The sequence below is a fragment of the Sus scrofa genome, chromosome 17 (assembly GCF_054392235.1).
Source record: "Sus scrofa isolate SSC_HxYL_T2T_F1_AM1 chromosome 17, Sscrofa_HxYL_maternal_Yorkshire_Landrace_v2.0, whole genome shotgun sequence".
Taxonomy (NCBI): Eukaryota; Metazoa; Chordata; class Mammalia; order Artiodactyla; family Suidae; genus Sus; species Sus scrofa.
Genome location: NC_139399.1, coordinates 42,566,204 through 42,591,131, shown reverse-complemented (window position 1 = coordinate 42,591,131; position 24,928 = coordinate 42,566,204). Strand labels below are relative to the sequence as shown.

General features: G+C 49.5%; 1 protein-coding gene across 3 annotated transcripts; it reads right to left on the bottom strand.

The window, feature by feature from the left end:
- Positions 1-252: 252 nt before the first annotated feature.
- On the bottom strand, positions 253-24,630 carry C17H20orf96 (chromosome 17 C20orf96 homolog). Of its 3 annotated transcripts, XM_001925756.6 has the most exons (11): positions 24,396-24,585; positions 24,052-24,100; positions 23,359-23,476; positions 14,983-15,095; positions 10,864-11,022; positions 7,647-7,746; positions 6,325-6,482; positions 6,151-6,252; positions 5,931-6,017; positions 5,108-5,226; positions 253-534 (listed from the first exon to the last, which is right to left on the bottom strand). In XM_001925756.6, the coding sequence occupies exons 1-11, from the start codon at positions 24,413-24,415 to the stop codon at positions 474-476; spliced, it is 1,086 nt and encodes a 361-aa protein (XP_001925791.3). In that variant the 5' UTR covers positions 24,416-24,585; the 3' UTR covers positions 253-473. The 3 variants fall into 3 exon arrangements, with proteins under 3 accessions (XP_001925791.3, XP_013838679.1, XP_013838676.1); XM_013983225.3 differs by lacking the exon at positions 23,359-23,476 and having other exon boundaries at positions 24,396-24,630; XM_013983222.3 differs by lacking the exons at positions 23,359-23,476; positions 24,396-24,585 and having other exon boundaries at positions 24,052-24,205.
- Positions 24,631-24,928: the final 298 nt, after the last annotated feature.

Sequence of the window (24,928 nt, the reverse complement as noted above, 5' to 3'; positions counted from 1 at the left end):
CCAAAAGAGACCCTGCTTCATGAGCGCCCCGTGCAAGCTCTCTCCTTCCTCACAGGATCGTCTGCCTGCCCATTGCACTTCCCGCCAGCTGACACCCTAGGACCACTGCAGCAATTAGACTTCTGGCGACTCCAGCACGTCTTGGGAAGCTGGGAGCCCCAGAGGCGGTCAGCACTGTTGCCCACCCTTTAACTCCAGACAAAGTCCATTCCTACCACGGCTTCTCAGGAAACCCCCGGGCACTGGCCAAGAGCAAAGGCAAACCCAGCTTTATTGGAAAAAAAAAAAGAATTGACGAGGAATCCCTACCTGGCCCAAGGAGTAGCACCAACCAGGGAGGGTGGGGGGAGGGAGGAAAAAAAGAAGGAAGGAGGGAAAGAAGGAGGAGAGGAAGGGAGGGATTACAGACCAGGGTCTTGGAAGGAGAGAGGCTCCAGGGTGGGGAGGAGACCGGGGAGGGAGAGGCAGCTCATCTAGAAGGGCAGCAGCTCCTCCACAGGGATGTTGAGGATGACGTCCGTGTCTGGGGTGCACCTGGAGGGAAGAGCAAAGAGGGGTGTGAGAGCCAAGCAGAGGCGCCAGAGGTGCGGGTTGGCGAGCCCGCGCTCAGGGGGAGCCCTGCTCTTTGGAACACTGGTCCCCACTTGTGGAGCCCCATTCCAAAACTCAACCTGTGACCTCCCAGTGCGAACACCACACACACGAATGCACACACGCACGCATGCCACAATGGAAAAGGAATTGGTTGGTTGGGACTCCTGTTCCCCTACAGAGGTCTGAGGTCAAGAAGGAGCAGGATGGAGTTCCCGTCGTGGCGCAGTGGTTAACGAATCCGACTAGGAACAATGAGGTTGCGGGTTCGGTCCCTGCCCTTGCTCAGTGGGTTAACGATCCGGCGTTGCCATGAGCTGTGGCGTAGGTCGCAGATGCGGCTCGGATCCTGCGTTGCTGTGTCTCTGGCGTAGGCTGGCAGCTACAGCTCCGATTCGACCCCTAGCCTGGGAACCTCCATATGCCGCAAGAGCGGCCCAAGAAATAGCAAAAAGACAAAAAAAAAAGAAGAAGAAGAAGAAGGAGCAGGAAGTCAGGTCTGAAACACTGGACCCCTCGAGCCAAACACACTCTTTGGAGCCAGAAAGACTGGTCCGGAAGCCTGGCTCGGTGTCACCTTGAGCACATACACTGCTGCTCCTCTCTGAGCCTCCCTCCTTCAGTCAGCACATGCGTAACAAGCGACAGACCCCCAGTGAGGCTCAGTTTCCTCATCTGTCAAATGGGGAGGGTCCGCCCTCAGTCATGGAGGGGAAGGTGAAATGAGACCAAGCTGCCATGGGATAAGTGCTTCGTAAATGAGAGGCATTATTCCTGCCTAAAAGTAGCAAGAGCAACAGGTTCCCAGCTACACTATTTTCCCATCTCAGTGACCAGCATTTCGACCCCTAGCCTGGGAACCTCCATATGCAGCACGGGTACAGCCCTAAAATAGCAAAAAGAAAAAGAAAAAATGAACAAACGAAAAACCTGAGATATGAAATGTCAGGATATGAGCAACTTGCAGCACTTCAGAAGAAAAAAAGGGAAGAAATGAAGATGAAGCCAACATGGCAAAAATACAACAATTTTGGAGTTCCCGCTGTGTCACAATGGGATCAGCAATATCTCTGAAGCACTGGGACGGAGGTTCAATCCCCAGCCAGGCACAGTGGGTAAAGGATCTGGTATTGCCACAGCTGAAGCATAGATTGAAACTGCGGCTCAGATCCCAGGAATTCCAAATGCCACAGGACAGCTAAAAAAAGGAAAAAAAAAAAATACAACAATTTCTAAATTTAGGTGAGTAACTGGGGATTCATTACAATAGTCTCTCAACTGTTCTATTTGAAATTGTTCAAAACAATAATAATTTTTAAAAAAAGGCATCTCTGTCCTGGCAATGTCCAAATTTCCATCTGCAGCCAATATCTGTCTTCTGAGGTCTGCACTCATGCCCCCGAGTGCCTACCTGACAGCTCCACAGTGATGTCACCAAATCAAACTCAGTGTCCTGGCCAACTACTGATGGACCCGCAAATGCATCCTCCAGCCCCCAGCCCCAGCCTTCCCTCTCTCTGGATTCGGCACCGCTACCCACCCTGTTACAAAAGCCAGGAACATAGGGGTCAGGCTTGATACCTCCCTGCCCTGTACTTCCAACAGCCAAATGTCCCCAAGTCCTACAGATGTACCTTCACTCCATCCACCTCTCCTCTCTTCTACCATCCACCTTGGCCAAGTCACCCCCAACCACCTCCTCCAACCCAGCTGGACTCCCAGCACCGGCTCCGGCTTCTCTCCAATATCTTCCCCACAATCTCTTTTTTGTTGTTTTTGTTTTTGTTTTTGTTTGTTTTGTCTTTTTAGGGCCACACCTGTGGCATACGGAGGTTCCCAGGCTAGGGGTCGAATCAGAGCTACAGCTGCTCTGCCTTACGCCACAGGCACAGTAACGCTGGATCCGAGCCAAGTCTGCAACCTACAAAACAGCTCACCACAATGCTGGATCCTTAACCCACTGAGCAAGGCCAGGGATCAAGCCCGCATCCTCATGGATGCTAGTTGGGTTCACTAACTGCTGCGCCACGATGGGAACTCCCCCACACTTTTTTCAAAGGGATTTTTTTGCAAATGTTAGCCTGATGTCACCACTCAGCTTAAAAATTCTTTGCTCTCAGGATCCGGTACCAATGTCTTCCCTGGGCAACAGGGAGCCCTGCAGGGAGGTCCCTGGGGGCTGGGCTGTCCTGCTTCCTCCCCATGACTCTCCCCACCCACTCTGCATTCCAGCCTCAGTCAACATCAAGTTCCCTCCTACCGCCCACCCTGTAGAGCCCTGCTGCTCAGCTGCTGACCCAGGGACCAGCTGCATCGCCCAGGGGCTTCTTAGAAATGCAGAATCTGGAGCCCCACTTCAGATTCTTCTTTTATCAATTCAGAATCTTTTTTTTTTTTTTTTTTTTTGAGGAGGGGATGAACTTACAGCAGATGGACATTCCCAGGCTAGGGGTCGAATCGGAGCTCCAGCCACCAGCCTATGCCACACCAGCCTATGGCAACACCAGATCTGAAGGGCGTCTGGGACCTACACCACAGCTCGCAGAAACGCTGGATCCTTAACCCCCTGAGCAAGGCCAGGGATCGAACCCGCATCCTTGTGGATACTAGTCGGGTTCATAACCTGCTGTGCCACAGCAGGAACTCCCAGCATCTTCTTTTTTAACAAGATCTCCAGGTAATTGTGGGGCCTGTTCCGGTCAGAGAAGCTCTGCTGAGGAGCCGCCACTCCCGCATTCGAGGGGGGAGGCGCATCTTCCCACTCCCGCAGTTGCCCTGCCCGCGGAAGGGCATCAGCACACATACGGCCCCTGCCTCTCTTCGCCCCAGACTCACTCTGCCCAGAAAGGGGCAGGAGGACCTGGACAGTGAGAGGGAAATGGGGCAATGAGCAGCCCCGCCCTGTTCTCTCCCAGCAGCAAGCTGCCTGCAAAGACCACACTCTCCTCTGCTCCGACGCAATGGACCACGGAGCTCAATTTGCCTAATTCTGGATTCAGAATTCACAAGCCAACATGCCTGGAGATAGAAGCAACCATCTCTAAAATCAGCTCTATCACAGTAAAAGTGACCATCTGGCTCATGTCTGCCTTACCCCTTTCAGTCTGATTTCAATGCGTTCAGAGCTCAGGTGCCTCATCACACACACACACACACACACACACACACACACCGCCCCCAAGACCAGCCCGACCACCTAGAAACCTTCCTCCTTCAGCTTCCCCTTCCACACCTTTGCCTGGTGATCAGCTATGCCATCTTCAGACTTTAGTTCAAAAATGTCACATTTGGAGTTCCCATTGTGGCTCAGTAGTTAAGAACCTGACATAGTGTCCATGAGGATGTGGGTTCAATCCCTGGTCTCGATCAGTGGGTTAAGGATCTGGCATTGCCGTAAGGTGCAGCATAGGTCACAGAGGTGGCTCAGATCTGGTGTTGTTGTGGCTGTGGTGGAGGCCAGCAGCTGCAGCTCCTATTCGACTCCTAGTCCAGGAACTTCCATATGCCGCAGGTGCGGGCCATAAAAAGAAAAGAAAAAAAGTCATATTCTCGGGAAAACCTTCCTTGACTGCTCCAGATGCCTCTCTGTCCAGGACATGCTCTCCAGGGGCCACATCCATACCTCTCCTTCAGCAGCTCTTGGCTCAGCTGTGACGTGACATTTATCTGTGGCTCATTATCAATTCATATCTGGGCCCCTCCTTGGCTCTGTGGTGGCAGAGCCAAGAGCTGTTTGCACTCTGTAGGCACTTTGTAAATTTGACAGTATTTTTTTTTCTTGCCACACCCTTTGCACGCAGAAGTTCCCAGGCCAGGGATTGAACCCACACCACAGCAGTGACAGAAGCCACTGCAGTGACAACACTGAATCCTTAACCCAATATGCCACAAGGGAACTCCTGACAGTAATTTTTAAGGAAGAGAATGAAGTGGAGGAGGTAGAGGAGGAGAAAGGAAATGGAGAGGAAGAGAAGGAGAAAGACAGAAACGAAGAAGGAAAACCATTTGCACGTGGCAGGATCTGCCCCACGTGGAGAGGCGTGGCCTGGTGGGATCCCCACGCTGAGACCGGGGGGGGGGGGGGGGCCTCCTGACCCAAGGAGGGCAGGCAGAAAACTGGTTTGGGAAAGAAAGAAGTTCTTCCTTTGGGGCTCAGAAGCCCACCCGCAGAGAGAACCCCCTCTCTTCCTGCAGTCTTCCCTGGAGCCAACCAGTCCACCCAACGCCATCTTCCTAAATGACCCAGGAGCTTAAGGGGGCACCCATTTGGTTGAAACATGGAATCTGGGAACTGGAAGTGTCCATAGAGCCTCAGCCTGCTGCACAGAGATGGGCCACTGAGGGCCATAGATTGGAAAGGTCATGCCTGCCACGGGGTCAGTGGCAGAGCCAAGCTCCAAACCCTCCCTTCGCAGGATGCCGCCATCACCCCCAGGCCGCCTGCCCTGAGAACACAGAGCTTCTTCAAGGTCGGAGCACAGCTAGTGCAAGACGCAGCTGCACAAGAACCACATACTTGGATCTCCGAAGCAGGACGTCCGCAAATACGATCTCTCGGGGTTCCCAGATCTGAAATTGGAGCTGTTCCATCTGGGCCCTTAGGAGAGGTATTTCCTCCTCGAACTGGTCCATAAACTAAGGAGAGCAGGAGAGAGTGAGAAGCCAAACGGCCCCCAACCAGAAGGACAAAAGAGCAAAATGGACGAGGAATGAAGAAGACATCTAGGGAAGTGGCCTGGGCTTTGTCACCAGGACTTCCAGACTCCAGAAGGGGCCTCTCCGTGCAACGCGGGGCTGGCTCACAAGTTACTGACAACGTCTGATGGTGCTGAAAGGCTGAGGGGATCGTGCAGAAGGGAGGCTGGAAAGGGGTGGCAGTGCCTGAGAATGAGAACTAAGGGGGGGGCTGGTGGAGAGGAGGAAGGCCACTCACGCAGATAACCAATGAAGGCTCAGGAGAACGAAAATTATCATGAGAGGGTGGTGACGGTGGAGTCCCTTAACACTGGTCCTGAGAGATGGTTAATAACAAGCATTAAGAGGTGAGGGCAGGGTGGGTAGTGATAGTAACGTGATGGTTGTGTGGGTGATGCCTGGTGATGGCGCCAACGGGTCCCAGCCAGTGGTGTTGGTTAAGGAGGCAAGGCCCAGGCCAGCACGAAGCCCCGTGTCAGATGAAGGACGAGTGACATGAATGGCACAGCCAAAGGGGAAGCCAACACCAGAGTCAGAGGCTTTGTGAGCACCAGATCAGGACAGGCCAGACTCCCACAGATCCTGGGGACCCCCCACCCTCCTGCCCTCTCACAAGGGGACCTCCACCCTTGCTGACCACTCACTTTTTGGACCTTGTCCATGTATGTCAGCATGGCCTGGCTATCCAACGTCTTCTGCAAGAGCGTCTCCTGATGAGCATGCTGGATTTTCTGCAGAGGAAGGAGAGGTCTGGCCCCGAGGTCTGGTCCCAGTCTCTACCGTGCACTGGGTAGCATGGCGCAGGGGAAGAAAGCAGGGCTGGGGGCAGGACCTGGACTCCTATCCCAGTAGTTGGCCACTCACCAGCACCAAAGACCCCAGAAGGGCTTTTTTCTTCTTCTGAATCTGGCTGGAAATAGACGCCAGGACCATTCTGCACATCTCACCAAGGTCATCCAGCTCATCCTGGGGGTCAGCAGGAGGGTGTTGGCCACTGGCCCTGCCCCCCCAAAGGCCCGTGAGGTTGGGCTCACCCACCTGCTGGCTGTCCTTCGTCTGCTGCAGCTGGCGCACAAGGCTGGCAACCTGGACCGACTTGATGGGATACTCGTGGTCCTTGTAAGTGCTCACAAAGCTCACTTTCTCGTGGACCTTCTCAATCTTGGCGTTCAGTTGCTCCACCTGCTGCTCCAGGCCTGACGAAGTCAGGAGGGACAGAAAGCAGGACCCTCCCTCAAGGACCCCTCCAGGGGGATCAGAGAGGCAAAGCTCTCTTTGGCCAATGGACTGGAGTCTGGGCTGCATCGAGTTCACACCAGGCTGGGAGCTGGTGAAAAGTCAAGCCCCCAGAGAGTTCTTTCCCTTCCCAGGAGAAGAGGCAACAGCTGCCCTACCCCGGTGCGAGATCCCAAGACCAGTCCCACCTCTGCCACTGACACACTGCGCGACCCTCACCAAGACCCTCCCTCTCGGGACCTCTGTCTCCTCATACACACACTCCCCAGATGACAAGCCCAGGGACATGGGGCGACACCGGCTCCCATGACACGACCAGGGCAGGATTCAGACATCCTCCCCGGAGGGGATCCCCAGCATCAAGGCCGCCTGACCCACCCCCCCTCGCTCGGAAGGCTTCTAGTCTGCTCAGGGGAAAGAAACCACAGGTTCGGCAGGTGCCAGCCACTGACTCCCAGAGGGACCCTGGCAAGAAAGAGGCAGGCTAGGATGGGATTCTGGGACCTGGCTGTATTACCTTCAGCAGTGAGCTCACTTCCCTGAGCCTCAGTCTCCTCATCTGTAAACCGGGAGAAAAGTCCCTGCCTCACAGGTAGTTGTAGAGACAGAGAGTGTGCCCAGAAAAACCAAGCGCACAGGGTCTGCCATTGCGAAGCGCTGCATAAATAGGCTGTTAGCTCTGCCTCTTAGCAGTTCCATCTGCCTCAGAAGGGAGGAGATGGGCCTGACAGTTTCCAAAAGGGAGGAGGTGCAATATTTATATTTATATAAAACAAAGACTATATCGTACAATACATTGTCTCATAATTTTCCTTTCACACTAACATATTGGGTTTTTTTGTTTGTTTTTTTTTAGGGCTGCACATGTGGCATATGGACGTTCCCAGGCTAGGGGTCGAATCTTAGCTACAGCTGCCAGCCTACACCACAGCCATAGCAACACCAGTTCCAAGCCTCAAATGCGACCTACACCACAGCTCACAGCAACGGATCCTTAACCCACTGAGTGAGGCCAGGGATCCAACATACATCCTCATGAATACTAGTCAGGTTCTTAACCCTTTGAGCCACAATGGGAACTCCATTTTCTTTTTTCTTTTTTTTCCTCTTCCAGGGATTCTTACTGTGCATCTTGGATTCCTCCTTCTCCTCCCACTCCTGAAGCTCGTGTTCCATCTGCTGCAGCCTCTTCTTGTTTGAGTACTCCAAGATGCTGATGATGGTCTGGGGGAGGCGGGGGTGGGGGGTGTCAGCTCAGGCCCAGCCTCCATGGGCTGTTGGGGGGCCTGGGCACTTCCTCAGAGGAGCCCCCAAACCCAGCCCCACTCCCAGGGCCAGGAGCCTGAGCAGAGGCTGGAAAGCAGTTGTCTGCTGCCCTGCCACAAACTTTCCCCCTGCTCAGCGGGTGGCGGCACCAGGCAGTCAAGCACACAGGCCAAACCAGGCATTGGTCCCTCCTCCCCCTTCTCCTCCAAAATGTTCCCAAGGGGTATGAGTTTGCCCCCCAAACAGCCCTCGAAGCCTTGTCCTTCTCCCATTCCCATCGCCATCATCTCATTCAAGTTCTCTTCATCTCCTGTCTGAAATACTACAGCAGCTACTCCTAACTGCTCCTCCTTTGAGCTCTTCTCCACACAGCAGTCAGAATGATTTTTTTTTCCTTCTTTTTTGCGTTTTAGGGGCACACCCATGGCATCCAGAAGTTCCCAGGCTAGGGGTCAAATCAGAAATGCAGCTGCTGGCCTACACCACAGCCACAGCAATGCCAGATCGCCGACCCACTGAGTGAGGCCAGGGATCAAACCCACATCCTCATGGATACTAGTTGGATTTGTTTCCGCTGTGCCACAACAGGAACTCCCTCAGATGATCTTTCTTTAAAAAAAAAAAAAATTTTTTTTTTACTTTAAAAAATTGAATTTAAAAAAATTTTAATTAAAACAAACAAACAAACAAGCAGGAGTTCCCATTGTGACTCAGCAGGTTAAGAACCTGACATAGTCTCCATGAGGATGCAGGTTCGATCCCTGGCCTTGCTCAGTAGGTTAAGGATGTGGTGTTGCCACCAGCTTCAGTGTAGGTCACAGCTGTGGCTCAGATCCGGTGTTGCTGTGGCTGTGGCTTAGGCCTCAGTTGCAGCTCCAATTCAGCCCTAGCCTGGGAACTTCCATATGCCAAAGGTGCCATAAAAAGAAAAAAACAAAACAAAACAAAACAGATCACCACATCCTTCTCACTATTTAAAACCCTCCAACATCTCCCCTCTGCCCTATAAATAAGATCCAAACCCCTGTCCTTGGCTGACAAGGCACCCCTCAACCTGACCCAGGCCAATCTCATCTCTCTCAGATCCCTTCCTCACACCTTACTGTCCAGCCACACTAAGCAACATGTGGCTCCTTGAGCCACTCATACTCACTTTCACCCCAGGCCTCGGGTACCCACATCCCCAGGCTGGAACACTCGCCAGCTCTCAGCCAGTTAGCACCTACTTCTGCAGGTTTCAGCTCAAGCATCACCTTCTCCGGGAAGTCTTCCTGATCCTCCCATGTCTGTGTTAGAAGGCCCCTCCTAGCTCCCCAAGTCCCCCCTCGCCATCACAGTCACACAAAAGGCTTTCTCCCTGCCTGTCCCTCCACTAGAATAAGAGCTGGACAGGGATGACTGTCCTTCTGATCCCTGTTTCCCCAGGACCCACAGGAAACACTCAGGATGAACAATAAATGTATAAATAGAACAATGGAGGCAAATCAGACAATGACTTTGTCTGGGTTTGGCAAATATTCTAGAGTTTCCTTGGACTGAAGGAATAACTCTGAATGTCCCTGGTCTCTGTTATAGACGGAATTGTGCCCCTTCCCAAGTTAATATGCTAAGGCTTAACCCTGTCCCCTACGTGACTGTATTTGGAGATACAGCCTTTAGAGAGGCAATTAAGGTTAAATGAGGTTCAAAGGATGAGGCTCCATTCCAGAAACTACTGTCCTTCTAAGAAGAGGAAGCAACACCAGGGATTTTTTTCTCTCTCTCCACACACATGCAGAGCCAACGCCACGTGGAGACACAGCAAGAAGGAAGCCATCAATGGTTCAAGGAAAGAGGCTTCAGCAGACACCAACCCTACTGGCACCTTGACCTTGGACAGCCTCCAGATCTGTGAGAAAATTTATGTTTGTCATCCAAGCTACCGGTCTGTGGTACTTTCTTGTGGCAGCCCAATCACACCAATTAAGGCTCCAAGGTATCGGAATTTTTGTTTCAGGCTCCAAGTAAACTCAGTTCCTCTCCTCCTGGGCAAACTGCAGTCAGAAAGGAGTTACTTCTCCATGAAGCCATTTTCTCTGATTCTTCTTCAGCCTGAACTCCCGGTCCCCTGTGAACTTTCCGCCCTCTCTCAAAAACATCGCCAAGCCTCTCCTACAGGAGGCAGGGGATGCTCCCTGGGCTCTCAGCAGTCACCCTGACCAATAGACCATAAGTGCCAGCAGTGGATGAAGGTGGTAGTCACAGCATGGAGGAAGGGGCACAGATCCCAGTGCGAGATTGTCTGGGTTCAAATCCCAGCTCTGACCCTTGCTAGCTGGTTGACCTTGAGGGTGACCTTGAGCAGGTCACCTAGCCTGTCCATGTTTCCATTTCTTCATGCGTGGAATAAGGAGAACAGTAAAGCCCAAACAACTGTTGTAGGGTTATGTGAATACATATACAGTATTACACTGTATAAGTATTTGCTAGCGATGTTAGCTAATTTCTCTTGCACGCCTGCTGTGTGCCAGGCCCAACTTCTCTTTGGAGTGGGTGCAATTGTCCCCCATTTTATAGGGCTCAGAAGTTAATTTAAAGTCTTCCATTCCAGGGAGTTCCCGTCGTGGCTCAGCGGAAACGAATCCGACTAGGAACCATGAGGTTGCGGGTTCAATCCCTGGCTTCGCTCAGTGGGTTGAGGATCCGGCATTGCCGTGAACTGTGGCTCGGATCCTGCGTTGCTGCGGCTGTGGCCAGGCCGGCAGCCGTAGCTCCGATTAGACCCCGAGCCTGGAAACCTCCATATGCCGCGGGTGTGGCCCTGAAAAAGACAAAATGACCCCCCAAAAATAAAATAAATAAATGAAGTCTTCCATTCCAGCTAATAAGTGCTGGTTAGGATGTACACCCTCCTCTTGATTCCAAAGACGGGCGGGTAGTATGTAAGAGATTAATCTCTCAGATGGAGGAAGCAGCTTGTGCAACCCGCCTGGAGAGGTAGAACGAAAGCAGCAGAGGGCGCCCGAGCGCTCAGGAGGGCGGTGTCTAGGGCTCGATCGCCGCACAGAGGGCAGAGGCGGGGCTGTGGACGCTCACCATGAAGACGTCGTGCTGCTGCAGCATCACCCGCACTTTCAGGGCCGAGCTGTCCTCCGTGTCCTGAATGGCCTTGATCAGCTCCCGGTTGAGCTGGGTGAGGAAGTCCTCGTGGTTGCAGAGTTCCTGGTGCGAGGCTTGCCGGTGTCTGAGCATCGTCTGCGAGTGGAAGGACAGGGAAAAGAGGTCGCGGTGTGCGAGGCTGGCCAGAGGCTCCCGGAGCCTAGGGACCACTTCCCTCCGGTCGTACATCCGCCCCCTTGTGGCTTCGACTGGTAAATACCACCCGAGCCGGGCGGCGGTTCCCCATTGTCTGCGGGTCTGAGCACGTTGAAATATTCCATCCATTCTGAAACATCCATTTCCTCCTAATTTTACATCTCTGAGGTGAGGGTGTGTCACACATCCACACCAATGGGTGGCCTGTCACAATCTAATGGACACATATTTTATTAATGGGTAATTAAAACAAAAGGGCGCCGCCTTATCTTTATTAGGCAGCGTCTGGAGAAGAAACAGCAGAGGCAGACATGGCTACCCTTCATTTCTCCTCTGACAGCGGAGTGAGGACTCCCTCCTTTCACCCAGGGCCCCTGGGGAGACAATGAGCATCTCACGGATTAAGTGACTTGCCTAAGGAAAAGCAGGTTACACAGCATCTACAATAATAATAACAACAATTGCTAAGGCCGCCTCACTCAGCACCGGGCGTGTTATCGGTTCACCCTCCAACAACCCTGTGTTTACCAGTTCTATTTTTCTGAGAGGTGGAAGGTCAGACAGGTTAGATGACTGCCCCAAAGTCACACAGCCTGGAAGTAATGGCACCAAAAGTCTAAAAGCAGACTACTGCTTCCCAAAGTCTGTCTGTCCATTACACTAAGAGGAGGAACTGTGTGGGCTTAAAACTGCCACTTGGAGGAGTTCCCATCGTGGCTCAGTGGTTAAGGAATCTGACGAGGAACCATGAGGTTGCGGGTTCAATCCCAGGCCTTGCTCAGGGGGTTAAGGGTCCGGCATTGCCATGAGCTGTGGTATTATTGGTCGCAACTCAGATCCCGAGTTCCTGTGGCTCTTCTTCATTCCTTCTGCTCGTTCTCATTTCTCTGTCCTTTGCTAGAAATGACCCCTCCCCAGCCCTCAGCCCCCATGTCCCTCACAGGAGAATACGAATAAGCGTGCGAACACGTGGAGACTGGAAACCTCCAGTCTAAGTGCAAACTTCGGTGTGCACCACATCACCTGGCACTATTATTGGCCCCCACTTTAGAGAAGCAGGACTGGAGGGTCAGAGAGATCCAGGACCTGACCCAAGATCACACAGAGCAGAGCTGCTATCTTTGAAGTCTGGACTCCGAGCTCTACTATCTTGTCGTCACCAAAATATCTCCAACATGGCCCACAGGGACCAGAAGCATCTTGTGAGAAATGCCAGCCTCCAAGTCATGGACCCCTTGAGCCCCACTCCCGGGTGATTCTGATAAAGTGTAGCATTCATGACTCTGCTCTAGAAATGGACCCTTCCCTAACGGTCCTGAGGCTGCCGGGCAGTCAGGATCCTACTCCATGTCCAAGAACAAACCAACTGGGTCATCTCTGTTTCCTTGCTCTGTCCCCTCTTCCCTCTTGTCCCCACAGACCAGTCTGCACAGAGCAGCAGCAGCCCAAGGACCCCTATGGAAACCTAAGTCAGATCACATCCCCACTCTACTCAGAATCCTCCAAGGTCTTCCTGTCTTACTCAGTATAAAAACTCAAAGCCTGGAGTTCCCGTCATGGCTCAGTGGTTGGCGAACCTGACTAGCATCCATGAGGAGGCAGGTTCGATGCCTGGCCTCGCTCAGTGGGTTAAGGATCCAGTGTTGCCCTGAGCTGTGGTGTAGGTCACAGACACAGCTCAGATCCCATGTTGCTGTGGCTGTGGCTGTGGCTGGCAGCCACAGCTCGGTTTCGACCCCTAGCCTGGGAACCTCCATGTGCCGCTGGTACAGCCCTAAAAGACAAAAAGACAGAAAAAAAGAAAAAGAAAAAAAAAAACTCAAAAGCCTAATCATGGACCACAGGCTACATACAAGCTATCTCCTTCCCTCCACAGCCCACCATCTTTCTTCCTCATCACCTGTTCCATCAAACCAACCTCACTCCAACCTCAGGGCCTTTGCACTTCCGCTTCCTCTGCCTGGAACATTCCCCCTTCAGATGTCACCACCTTAGCGGCCTTCCCTGACCACTCTCCCAACACAGTCTCGGTCACTCCTTCCTCTGTGCCTCTTTAGTACCCTAACCTTCTTTTTTGGGGGGGGGGGCGAACTTGCAGCATATTGAAGCTCCCAGGCTAGGGGTCAAATCGGAGCTGCAGCCAGCCTTGCCACGGCCACAGCAGCACAGGATCTGAGCCATGTCTTCGACCTACGTAGCACCTTGCAGCAACGCTGGATCCTTAACCCAATGAGCAAGGCCAGGGACCGAACCCACATCCTCACGGATGCTGTGTTGGGTTCTTAACCCAATGCGCCACAACAGGAACTCCTAGCCCCCTAACCTTATCCTTGCACTTCTTCATAGCACTTATCCTCACTACACATACTATGCACTTATTTGGCTTGTTTATTGTTTATTTCCCCCAGTAGAATGTATGTTTTCTAAGAGGCCACATCACTGGTGAGTCCCCACACTTAGAACAGAGCCTGACACATAGTAGGTGCTCAATAAACATTTGTGGGCTAAGCAAATGAATGATTACAAGAGACGGTATTAGGAACTGGTTAGGAGCACAGGTTTTGAGAGCTCATTGTCCAAGTTCATGTTTCGTATCACACAAAAACACATAAATCCTTCTAAAGTCAAGATAAAAATAACATCAAAAATATGACTTCCTCCTTTAAGAATGCTGGGCTGCCTCTAAACCGTTTGTGCAAAACTGAAGATGAAAGGGGGAGAAAAGTTTTCAAGGCAAACACATTTTTCCCTATTTCTTTGTGTAATAGTCATTGTTCCCTGAGCTATTAAAAACTTTCTTGAAGAAGTTAAGAATTCTTCTATTGTATTTTGTAGTATTTATAGCATTGGGTATTTTACTTTATGCTATGGATACTAAAGCCCCCTCTTATTCTAGTCATTTCAAATATTTTGAAACAATGTTCAGAAGCCATAAAAAGCAATGGATGGTGAGAAAACCAATTATCACAAGTTCTATCAGTTGACATGAAAAATTTTAATAGTAAGCTCCTAAGCCTTGCTTCAAGATGCACTATATTCCATGAAAGGTTACTTTACTGGAAATTGTTAAAGCCACAAGATTCTGCCCCTAATGCAGTGAGATAAAAGGGAATTCTGGAGTTCCCGCAACAGGGGATCAGTGGCGTCTCTGCAGCTCCAGGACGCAGGGTTTTTTTGGTGGGGTTTTGTTTGTTTGTTTTGCTTTTTAGGGCTGCACTCGTGGCACATGGAGGGTCCCAGGCTAGGGGTCAAATTGGAGCTACAGCTGCCAGCCCACGCCACAGCCACAGCAACACAGGATCCAACTTCGTCTTCAAACTACACCACAGCTCACGGCAATGCCAGATCCTTAACTGAGCGAGGCCAGGGATTGAACCTGCAACCTCATGGTTCCTAGTCGGATTCATTTCCGCTGCGCCACAACAGGAGCTCCAGGACGCAGGTTTGATCCCCGGCCAGGCACAGTGGGTTAAGGATCCAGCATTGCCACTGCTGCAACATGTTGCAACTGTGGCTCAGATCTGATCCCTGCCCCAGGAACTCCATTTGCCATACGACGGCCAAACAAAAAGGGATTTTGATCACTCTCCTGAGTCTTAGACACAACTGTTTAAGTGGCTTTGATCCCCAGTCCTGCATTTTCTAGCTGTGTGATCTGGCGCAAGTCATTTATCTCCCTGCACCTCAGTTTCCACATCTGTAACATAAGGATGATGATAAGGGTGCTCTGGGGGTTGCCATGAGGAGGAAAAGAGTCAGCTCAGGCACCAATAAGCACTCAGTGCATGTTTGCCATTACTATCCCCCTGCGCCCCCCCCCCACCCCCTCAACCCCGCTCCCCCACTCCTCCCCTCCCTGGGCCCTGGGGCCTGGGGCCTGTAGGAGGGTGCTCCTCATACTCTCAAGAGCCGGATTTTGTTGTGTGTCTTCCCAGAGTCCAGCTTCCCTCTGCGCAGTTCCAGTGGATTCCTCGGCTGGCTTGTCATCCACAAGGTGGGCCTGGCCTGCACCCCTAGGGCATGGGAGAGGGCAGAGAGGGCGTGAGGGTACAGGCAAGGCTGGAGTCGTGCACCAGCCACGAGAGCAAACCCAGGCCCCACGCCCATCCACTCGTGGCCTTATAATGTATGTCCATGAGACTGAAGATGAAACTCACTTCCATCAATAAGCACTCAGGCCCCACTCCCGGCCTTGTTAAGGGATGGAGAAGCCCCGGGGACATCCACGTACCACAGCGACTGTGGTTTGAACAGAGGGGAGGGGAGGGGTAGCAACAGGAAATGAAGAGACCCCTAGTCTCTCCCACCAAGCCGGCCCGTGGGAGGGTCAGAGGGGTGGGAGTTAAGAGCAATAACTAGTGAGCCAGACAGCCTGGCTTTGAGTCTGGGTTCTGCCTTGTACTAGCTGAGTGACCTTGGGCAGGTCACATGACCTCTCTGTTCCTCGGTAAAATAGGAATAAGCATCATGCCTACCTCACAGCGTTGTCATGAAGATTAAGTAAGAAGTTATAATACTTTAGGTGTTCCCGTAGCAGCTCAGTGGTAATGAGCCCAACTAGTATCCATGAGGATGCGGGTTCGATCCCTGGCCTCGCTGAGTGGGTTAAGGATCTGGTGTTGCCATGAGCTGTGGTGTAGGTCACAGACTCAGCTTGGATCCCGAGTTGCTGTGGCTGTGGTATGGGCGGGCAGTTGAAGCTCCAATTCAGCCCCTAGCCTGGGAACTTCCATATGCCGCAGGTTCAGCCCTAAAAAGCAAAAAAAAAAAAAAAAAAAAAAAAAAGGTTATAATACATTAAAGTATTTGGAATAGTGCCTAATATATATTCAGTGCTAAATATATAAATTATTAGTTGTCACTGTTACTACCATTGACCTGAAAATGGGAATCAGGACCACAGCCTCAGCAATGCAAAACGCTAACTGGCTGTCTCTGAAATACCTTGGAAAAGCTGGGGTCCTGCGAGGTAAGGGATATATGAAGATAATTCAGATCAGAGTAAGGCATGTGGAGGACAAGTTCTGAGAATCCCTGCTTCCTCTCAGCGTGCCCTGAACCAGCATGAGACAGATCACCCAAATATCACAACTGCCGTGGCCTCTTTCTTGGCCCCCACCAAAATCCCTGTGGGAGATACAATCCAGCTGATTTTTTTTTTTTTTTTTTTTTTTTGGTCTTTTTGCCTTTTCTACGGCCGCTTCTGCAGCATATGGAGGTTCCCAGGCTAGGGGCCCAATTGGAGCTATTGCCACCTGCCTACACCAGAGCCACAGCAACACAGGATCCGAGTCGCGTCTGCAACCTACACCACAGCTCATGGCAACGCCGGATCCTTAACCCACTGAGCAAGGCTAGGGATCGAACCCGAAACCTCATGGTTCCTAGTCAGATTCGTTAACCACTGCGCCACGACGGGAACTCCACAATCCAGTTGATTTTTGAAAAAATATTATTTCTGGAGTTCCCAGGTGGCTCAGTGTGTTAGGGATCCTAGCATTGTCACTGCTGTGGTACAGGTTTAGTCTCTGGCCCAGGAGTTTCCACATGCAACAGGCACGACCAAAGAAAGAAAGAAGGGGGGGAGCGGGGAAGGGAGGGAGGAGGAAGGAAGGGAGGGAGGGAGGAAAAAAGAAAGAAAAATAGTATTTCTTTTATGGATCAATACCCTTTCTCTGGAAAATTTTAGTATTAAGTACTGAATGATGAAGTAAATTAAAATAATTTCGTGTTAATGTTATGAATTATCTGCATCAGGTATTTAATTGTATTCTTTGAGAGATGGAGTGATTAATCTTCTGATTCTAATTTAAAATATGTAAATGAGGAGTTCCTGTGTGGCTCAGCAGGTTAAGGATCCAGAAATATCACTGCTGTGGCTCTGGTTACAGTTGTGGTACAGGTTCGATCCCTAGCCCAGGAATTTCCACATGCCACAGGCATAGCCCAAAAAAAAAAAAAAAAATTGTGTAAATGAGATTTTGATTTAGATTTGTTTTAATTTGAAAGGTTTAATATACTCTTACTAAATGTGTATAAGTTACCAAAACTTTTAAGAGAACATAAGATTACCCATATTTAGAGGTTTATTAAATATACAAGAATTACTTAAATACCCAACGGCTCTGTTAATCAGAATAAGTGAACTATTTGAAAATGAAAATGAATGTATTAAATTTTAAAACGTGGCTTAAACGATTTAAGGGAATTTAATTAACCAAGTTCCAAAGCCCCCTTTACAAGGATTTTTTTTTTAATTATAAGATTTGTAAGTGAACTTAAAATACTTAGGAAGATTTATTGCTTTAATAACAAGCATTTCTTTTCATTGGTAGTAGTAGCCCTGATTTGCTTCTTTTTTAATTAAAATTTTATTTAGAAGTTCAGGTTACATGCAGTTTTAAAAAATAATACAGAGACATCCTATATTCCTTAACCCAGTTTCTCCCAACTTGCCCAACTAAGTGCAATAGCACAACCAGGACACTGAAAGATAGCAAGCTACGGGAACATTTTCACAACCACAAGCATGGCTCCTCGTGTCTTTTATGGCCACACCCACTTCTCTCCCCTTCCATCCTCCTCTGGTAAACACCCGTCTGTCACTCCATTTCTACAATTGTGTCATTCCCAGAATGTTATACAAATAAATTATACAGGAGTTCCCACTGTAGCTCAGTAGGTTCAGAACCGGACAGAATATCCATGAGGATAAGGGTTCAATCCCTGGCCTCGCTCAGTGGGTTAAGGAACTGGTGTTGCCACAAGCTGTGGCACAGGCTGCAGATGCAGCTTGGATCTGGTGTTGCTGTGGCTGTGGTGTAGGCCGACATTTACAGCTCCGGATTCAACACCTAGGCCAGAAAACTTCCACATTGCTGAAGGTGCAGCCCTCAAAAGAAAATAATAATAATTTTTAAAATTTATGTTTTGAGTTAATTTTTGTATAAGTTGTGAGACAAAGTTCATTTTTTCACCTATGGATGTCCATTTGCTCTAGCACTATTTGTAGAAAAGGCTTTCTTTCCTCTACTGAATTGTCTCTGCACTTTTATCAAAAATCGCTTCTGTAGGCGTTGTCATTGTGGCTGAGTGGTAACGAACCTGACTAGTATCCATGAGGAAAAAAGGTCTGATCCCTGGCCTCACTCAGTGGGTTAAGGATCCAGCGTTGCCATGAGCTGTGGTGTAGGCTGGCAGCTGCAGCTCCAATTTGACCCCTAGCCTGGGAACTTCCATATGCCGCAGGCGCGACCCTAAAACAAATGAGAAAAAAAATCACTCATATTTGTGTGGTTTTATTTCTGATTTCTCTACTCTGTTCCATTGATCTATGTGTCCATTTCTCAGCCAATTCTACCCTGTCTTTGTCACCATAACTACAAAGGAGACATTAATATCATTCCCACATGTTCTCCTTTGTAAATTGTCTTATCTGGAGCTTCCCTCGGGGCTCAGCAGTTAACGAACTGGACTAGGATCCAGACGGATACAGGTTCTATCCCTGGCCTTGCTCAGTGGGTCACTAATCCGGCGTTGCCATGAGCTGTGGTGTAGGTCGCAGATGCGGCTTGGATGTGGCATTGCTATGGCTGTGGCTCTGGCGTAGGCCAGCAGCTATAGCTCTGATTCGACCCCTATCCTGGGAACCTCCATATGCCAAGGCTGCAGCCCTAAAAAGAAAAAATAAAATAAATTGTCTTATCTATTCTAGGGCCTTGCTTTTCTACATAAATATTAGAATAAACCTATACATGTCTACAAAAAACCTTGCTGGGATTTTGATAGGAATCACATTAAACATATGGGTCAATTTGAGGAGAAACTGACCTCTTTACTATACTAAGTCTTCCAATCCATGAAATATTTTTCTCCATTTATTTAGGTCTTCTTTGACTTCCTACATCAACAATGTAAATTTCAGTGTACAGATCCTGTACCTGTTTTGTTTAGTTTATACCTAAATATTACATTTGGAGTAATTGCAAATGTATTGTGTTTGTAATTTTGGTTTCCACATACTTATTGTTAGTACATAGAAATGTGATTGAGGGAGTTCCCATTGTGGCACAGCAGAAACAAATCAAACTAGTATCCATGAGGATGAGGGTTTGATCCCTGGCTTTTCTCAGTGGGTCAGGGATCCGGCATTGCCGTGAGCTGTGGTGTAGGTCACAGTCGTGGCTCAGATCCCACGCTGTTGTGGCAGTGGCGTAGGCCAGCAGCTGTAGCTCCGACTCGACCCCTAGCCTGGAAACCTCCACATGTTGTGGGTGCGGCCCTAAAAAGCAAAACAAAACAACAACAAAAAGTAATTGAGGAGTTCCCGTCGTGGCGCAGTGGTTAACGAATCTGACTAGGAACCATGAGGTCGCGGGTTCGGTCCCTGCACTTGCTCAGTGGGTTAACGATCTGGCATTGCCGTGAGCTGTGGTGTAGGTTGCAGACGCGGCTCGGATCCCGCGTTGCTGTGGCTCTGGTGTAGGCCGGCAGCTACAGCTCCGATTTGACCCCTAGCCTGGGAACCTCCATATGCCGCGGGAGCGGCCCAAGAAATAACTAAAAAGACAAAAAAAAAAAAAAAGTAATTGACCTTTTGTGTTGTGCTTGTATCCTGAAATCTTGACAAACTCACTTATTACTTTTAGTTTCTTTTAGATTTAGTAGATTCCTTAAGTCTTTCTATGTAAACAGTCATGTCATCTATAAATAAGAACAGCCACACAATTTTATCTGATTCATCTCAGTGTTGGTGTCGACCTTTTCTCATTCGTGTTGTGATTTTTCTCATTCTTGGTAGGAGGAGTGATTCTGAAAGTATCCTGGATATTTTAGATATTACACTGGAACCTATTTCATCCTCTTTTTAGCAGACAGCCCCCTGTTAAGATGCAGCATAAAGGCCAAATGATGGTATATGCCCACCACTCTGGCAGCCCACCTTTCCAGGCTTCAGGATCTATGCTTCTTTGTTGTGTTAGGTCCAGGGGTTTTTTGTATTATTTTTTTTGGTTTGTTTGTTTTTTCTTTAATCCTACACCTGTGGTGTATGGAGGTTCCCAGGCTAGAAGTTGCATCGGAGCTGCAGCTGAGGCCTATGTCACAGCCTCAGCAACGCCAGATCCAAGCGGCATCTGTGACGTATGCCGAAGCTTTCGACGACGACGAACCTTTAACCCACTGAGCAAGGCCATGGATTGAACCCGAGTCCTCACAGACACTATGTTGGGTTCTTAACTCACTGAGCCACAATGGAAATGCCCGCGTCCAGGGAGTTTTAGTTGCAAAAGGGAGGACCAGGAAGAAAGGGGGCTACTCTGTCTTGGGGAAATCGGCTGATTTATCTTTTCAATATACAAAAGCTGCCCTCAAGGACACGACTTTGCACAAGGCATGTTACCAACCTAAAATTCAGTTTCCTCAACTGTCAGATGATAAGGACTCCATCTCCTAGGAGTCAATGAGATGATGCTCTTCCTCACTTTCAACTGCATCTCAAGTTTTGGGTGGTTCCATGTTTGGGGTTGGGACTGTGAACTCTAGGCAGCTAGAAACCAGTCTTTCTCCTTCACCATGAGTCAACAACACTCAGCCCAATGCCAGCTACACAGGAGGTCGGGAAGTGGCTGCTGCCAAATGGATATATGAATGAATGAATGAGTGAATGAATGGATGAATTAACAAAGGAGACCGCCACAATAGAGCCTGACACAAAATAAGTCCTCAGCAAATGGTAGCTAGTTTCATCACTGTTTTTTTGTTTTTTGGTTTGTTTGGGGTTTTTTTTGGTATTTTCTAGAGCCGCACCCATGGCACATGGAGGTTCCCAGGTTAGGGAATTGGAGCTGTAGCTTCCGGCCTACACCAGAGCTACAACAACATGGGGTCCAAGCCGAGTCTGCAACCTACACCACAGCTCTCAGCAACGCCGGATCCTTGACCCACTGAGCGAAGCCAGGGATCGAACCCACAACCTCATGGTTCCTAGTCGGATTCATTAACCACTGGGCCACGATGGGAACTCCTCATCATTGTTATTTATAGATTATTGCATTTGTACAAGGCAGGACTTTTTGTGCCCATTCCACAGGGAAGGAAACTGAGGCTGTGATAGGTAACATAAATGGCATTGCTAGCAAGAAGGGAAACAAGAACACCAGCCCAGGTTGATGTTTCTCCATTGCCTACACTCACCATCTATATGTGGTTGATTGTAAGTCCTGGAGCCAAACTGCTGAATGCCACAGCCTGGCTAGGCCCTCTCCCACCTGGGTGACTTTGGGACTTACACCTGTCTGTGCCTCAGGCTCCTTATCTGTAAGAGGAGGTGACAATAACAGCACCCACCTCACAGGTTTGTTGGCAAGATTATATGAAGTGATACATGTAAATTGCTAAGAACAGTATCTGGCACATAATGAGTGCTTGGCATATGTTAATTGCCCTTGTTCTGGTTGTGGTTGTGTCTGTTACATGCCTCACTGCTTCCCTGGCAAAAGAAAGGGCCAAGAGTATCCTTGCAGATGCTATTTGAATATGGTCTAGGGCCAAAGCCAAAACTTTTTTTTTTCTTTTTTGGCTGCCCGAGGCATATGGAGTTCCCAGGCCAGGGATGAGATCCCAGCCACAGATGCCACCTATGCCACAGCTGTGTCAACGCTGAATCCTTTAACCCACTGTGCCTGGCCAGGAATCAAACCTGCATCCTGGTGCTGCAGTAGTTATATACTTTCTCCTGTATTCTAGTGGAGTCCACTATGAGCCGTTACATATTGAAACATATGTTATTTAACTATAAATAACTTTTCCTTTACATTACAATTTGGGCATTATATTAATTTTTTAATTATATACAAAGATAGGTTATATTATCTATGAAGTTTATTTCAGGATACTAAAAGAATACTACAAAGTATTCATATTAAAAGTCTGATAAGGTTGAATAACAATGCTTTATACAGATCTTCTCATTTAATTCCCACAACAATCCTATCAGGTAAGTATTAGTGTTCTCATTTTACAAATGAGAAAACTAAAGCTCGCAGCGATGAATGAATTCCCCAAGAGAGTAGATGGCAGAGTCAAGATGGGAACCGGGGAGTTCCCGTCGTGGCGCAGTGGTTAACGAATCCGACCAGGAACCATGAGGTTGCGGGTTCGGTCCCTGCCCTTGCTCAGTGGGTTAACGATCCGGCGTTGCCGTGAGCTGTGGTGTAGGTTGCAGACGCGGCTTGGATCCCGCGTTGCTGTGGCTCTGGCGTAGGCCGGTGGCTCCAGCTCCGATTCAACCCCTAGCCTGGGAACCTCCATATGCCGCGGGAGCGGCCCAAGAAATAGCAACAACAACAACAACAAAAAAGACAAAAGACCAAAAAAAAAAAAAAAAATTTAAAAAAAAAAAAAAAAAAAAAAAAAAAAAAAAAAAAGATGGGAACCGATGTCTGCCTGAGCCAAGGCCTCAGAACTTCCCTGGCGGAGTTGCCTCTGTGGCTCAATGGATTAAGAACCTGATGTAGTGTCCACGAGGATGCAGGTCTGATACTTGGCCTTGCTCAGTGGGTTAAGAATCCGGTGTTGACCCAAGCTGTGGCATAGACTGCAGATTCGGCTCAGATCCAGCATTGCCTTGGCTGTGGCGGAGGCCAGCAGCTGAAGCTCTGATTCACCCCCTGGCCCGGGAGCTTCCAGGTGCCACAGCCATAAAAAGAAGGAAGGGGGGAAAGAACTCCCCTGGAAGACATGACAATGATATGGCAGAGATTATCCCTAGTTCACCAAATCCTGTTTTCTTTTCCTCCTTGACACACAGCTGGACTACATTTCCCATCTTCCCTTGTGGTTGGGGGGGGGGGGTCATATGACTGTGTTATGGCCACTGGAATAAGAGTGGGTGTGACATGTGTCCACCTCAAGTCTGGGCCCTGAAAGATAACTGACCACAGAATCACCTGTATTCCTGCTCTCTCTCTTCTCTCTTCGATGGATGCAAAATATACAGCAGAGAACTTCAAAGGCTTACAAAACATCATTGCCACAAGGTTGAAGGAGCCTAGATTCCTGAATGATCATGTGAAAGATTACCTCTTTCCCACCTCAGATCCACAAATGTACTTTGACATAAATGAGAAATAAGCCTTTGTATTAATACTTTAAATCCGAGGGTTGTTTATTATAGCAGTTAGCCTATTCTGATAAAAATGGTGTCACTAAGGGTCAAGAGCATCCACTCTATCCTGTCTCCGACACCCACTCCAGCACCCACATGCCTCTGCCCACCTGGCTGGACAGTAGTCAAAATCTTCATTTTGCTTTTCTTAGTGTCGGTGGTTTGTGAGATTGGAGGCAGACTAGATGTCTTGGCTTTCGGCTTGGATCGCTGCCATGGAACATAATCCTACCAGACATAACACAATCAGTCACACAGTCTGGTGGGTTCACATCCCAGCTTCACCTGTTACAGATATCTGTAAACTTGACCAGGTGGCTTTACCTTTCTGAGCCTCAATTTTCTCATCTGTAAACTGGATCTAATTATAAAACCTATCTCCATAGACTGGTACAAAAATTCCAAGAGGTGATATTTGTAAAGCATGTGCTAAGTGCCCCATAAATGTTAGCTATCACTTTTTTATCAGCCAGCCAGAATTTGCTGAGCACATCCAGCCTGGGAGGTGCTAAGTACTGCGAGGAACAGAAGGCATGGAAAAAACCCAGCAAGAAGGCAGAGTAGCAATCAGAGATAAATAAGAGAGCAGCGTAATATACCCTTACATCCTGATAAGGTAGTGAGAAAACCGAGCTTCAGACGCCCACCTCGGATCCCACACCAAATGTGTGATAAAGGGACTGGAATTCTGGTCTCTGGATTTTATCGCCTGGGACAGTCACCGTCGTGGGGGCTGAGGACAGGCGGTCTGCAAGCCCAGGGTCAGCGAACCCCCACACCTGCCCAAGCACTCCTGGACTCACCAGAATCTGGAACTGGTGAACTGTGGAGCAAATCCCATCGTGGTCGGGTCTGGAAAGAGTGGGGGCGGGAAAGAACTTCCATCATTCCCAACCCTTGGGGATGCACGCGGCAGATGTGAAACAGGTATGGGGCCTCGAATCCGAAACCGCAATTAATAGCGACAAGCCAAGGCGGAGTTGGAGAGCGCGAAGGAGAGGCGGGGCTAGGAAGGCAGGGCGGGAGAGGGCGGGGTCAAAAACCGCGGGCGGGGGCGGCGGAGGGGGACAGCCGGCGAGGGCCCAGCCCCGGCAGGGTTGGGGCACGCATGCGCACTCCACCGCACCTCCCTACTCTTTTCACCTACTTGGGAAAGACGCGCGCCATTAGGGAAAACGGAAGGAGAGTCCTCAGTGCTTGGGGCCCGGATCTTTGGGGATGCCTATTTATTTGGCCTCTCCAACTTCCTTGTCTCAGCGTGGGTCGCGCAGTAACCAAGGCCACTCAAACTTCCCAGCCAGACCTGACGCTTTCTCTCAGGTCGCAGTCTCCAAGGAAACGGACGCAGATTACCGAGCGCCTAGAAGGACTAATATCGCGAGGCAAAATGCTCTCTCCACATTCTTTAAAACGTGGTTTCAAATTCCCCTCAGCTAGCCCCACCTATCATCCTAAAGAATTATGTCGTATTGTTCCCCATCACTTCCTTTTCCACCCTTTTTGCTAATGATGTTTCTTCTTATTTCACTAAGAAAATCGTGGGGCTCAGTAAACTCGCAAGTTCGCATCACCTCATTTTCCCACCTACATGCCTCCCTCCTGAGCCTGTATAAACTGCCTCCTGACACAATTCCTACAGCTGTGCACTGAGTCCTATCCTCTCATTTTCTCTAAGATATT

What these genes read in the sequence shown, in the direction of transcription:
- C17H20orf96 (XM_001925756.6), bottom strand. Translation starts at nt 24,415, where the DNA reads ATGGCGCGCGTCTTTCCCAA. An exon ending in TTCACCAGTTCCAGATTCTG is followed by an intron (nt 23,477 to 24,051) that starts GTGAGTCCAGGA and finishes TATGTCTGGTAG; the next exon opens with GATTATGTTCCATGGCAGCG. An exon ending in TTTGACTACTGTCCAGCCAG is followed by an intron (nt 15,096 to 23,358) that starts GTGGGCAGAGGC and finishes CCCATGCCCTAG; the next exon opens with GGGTGCAGGCCAGGCCCACC.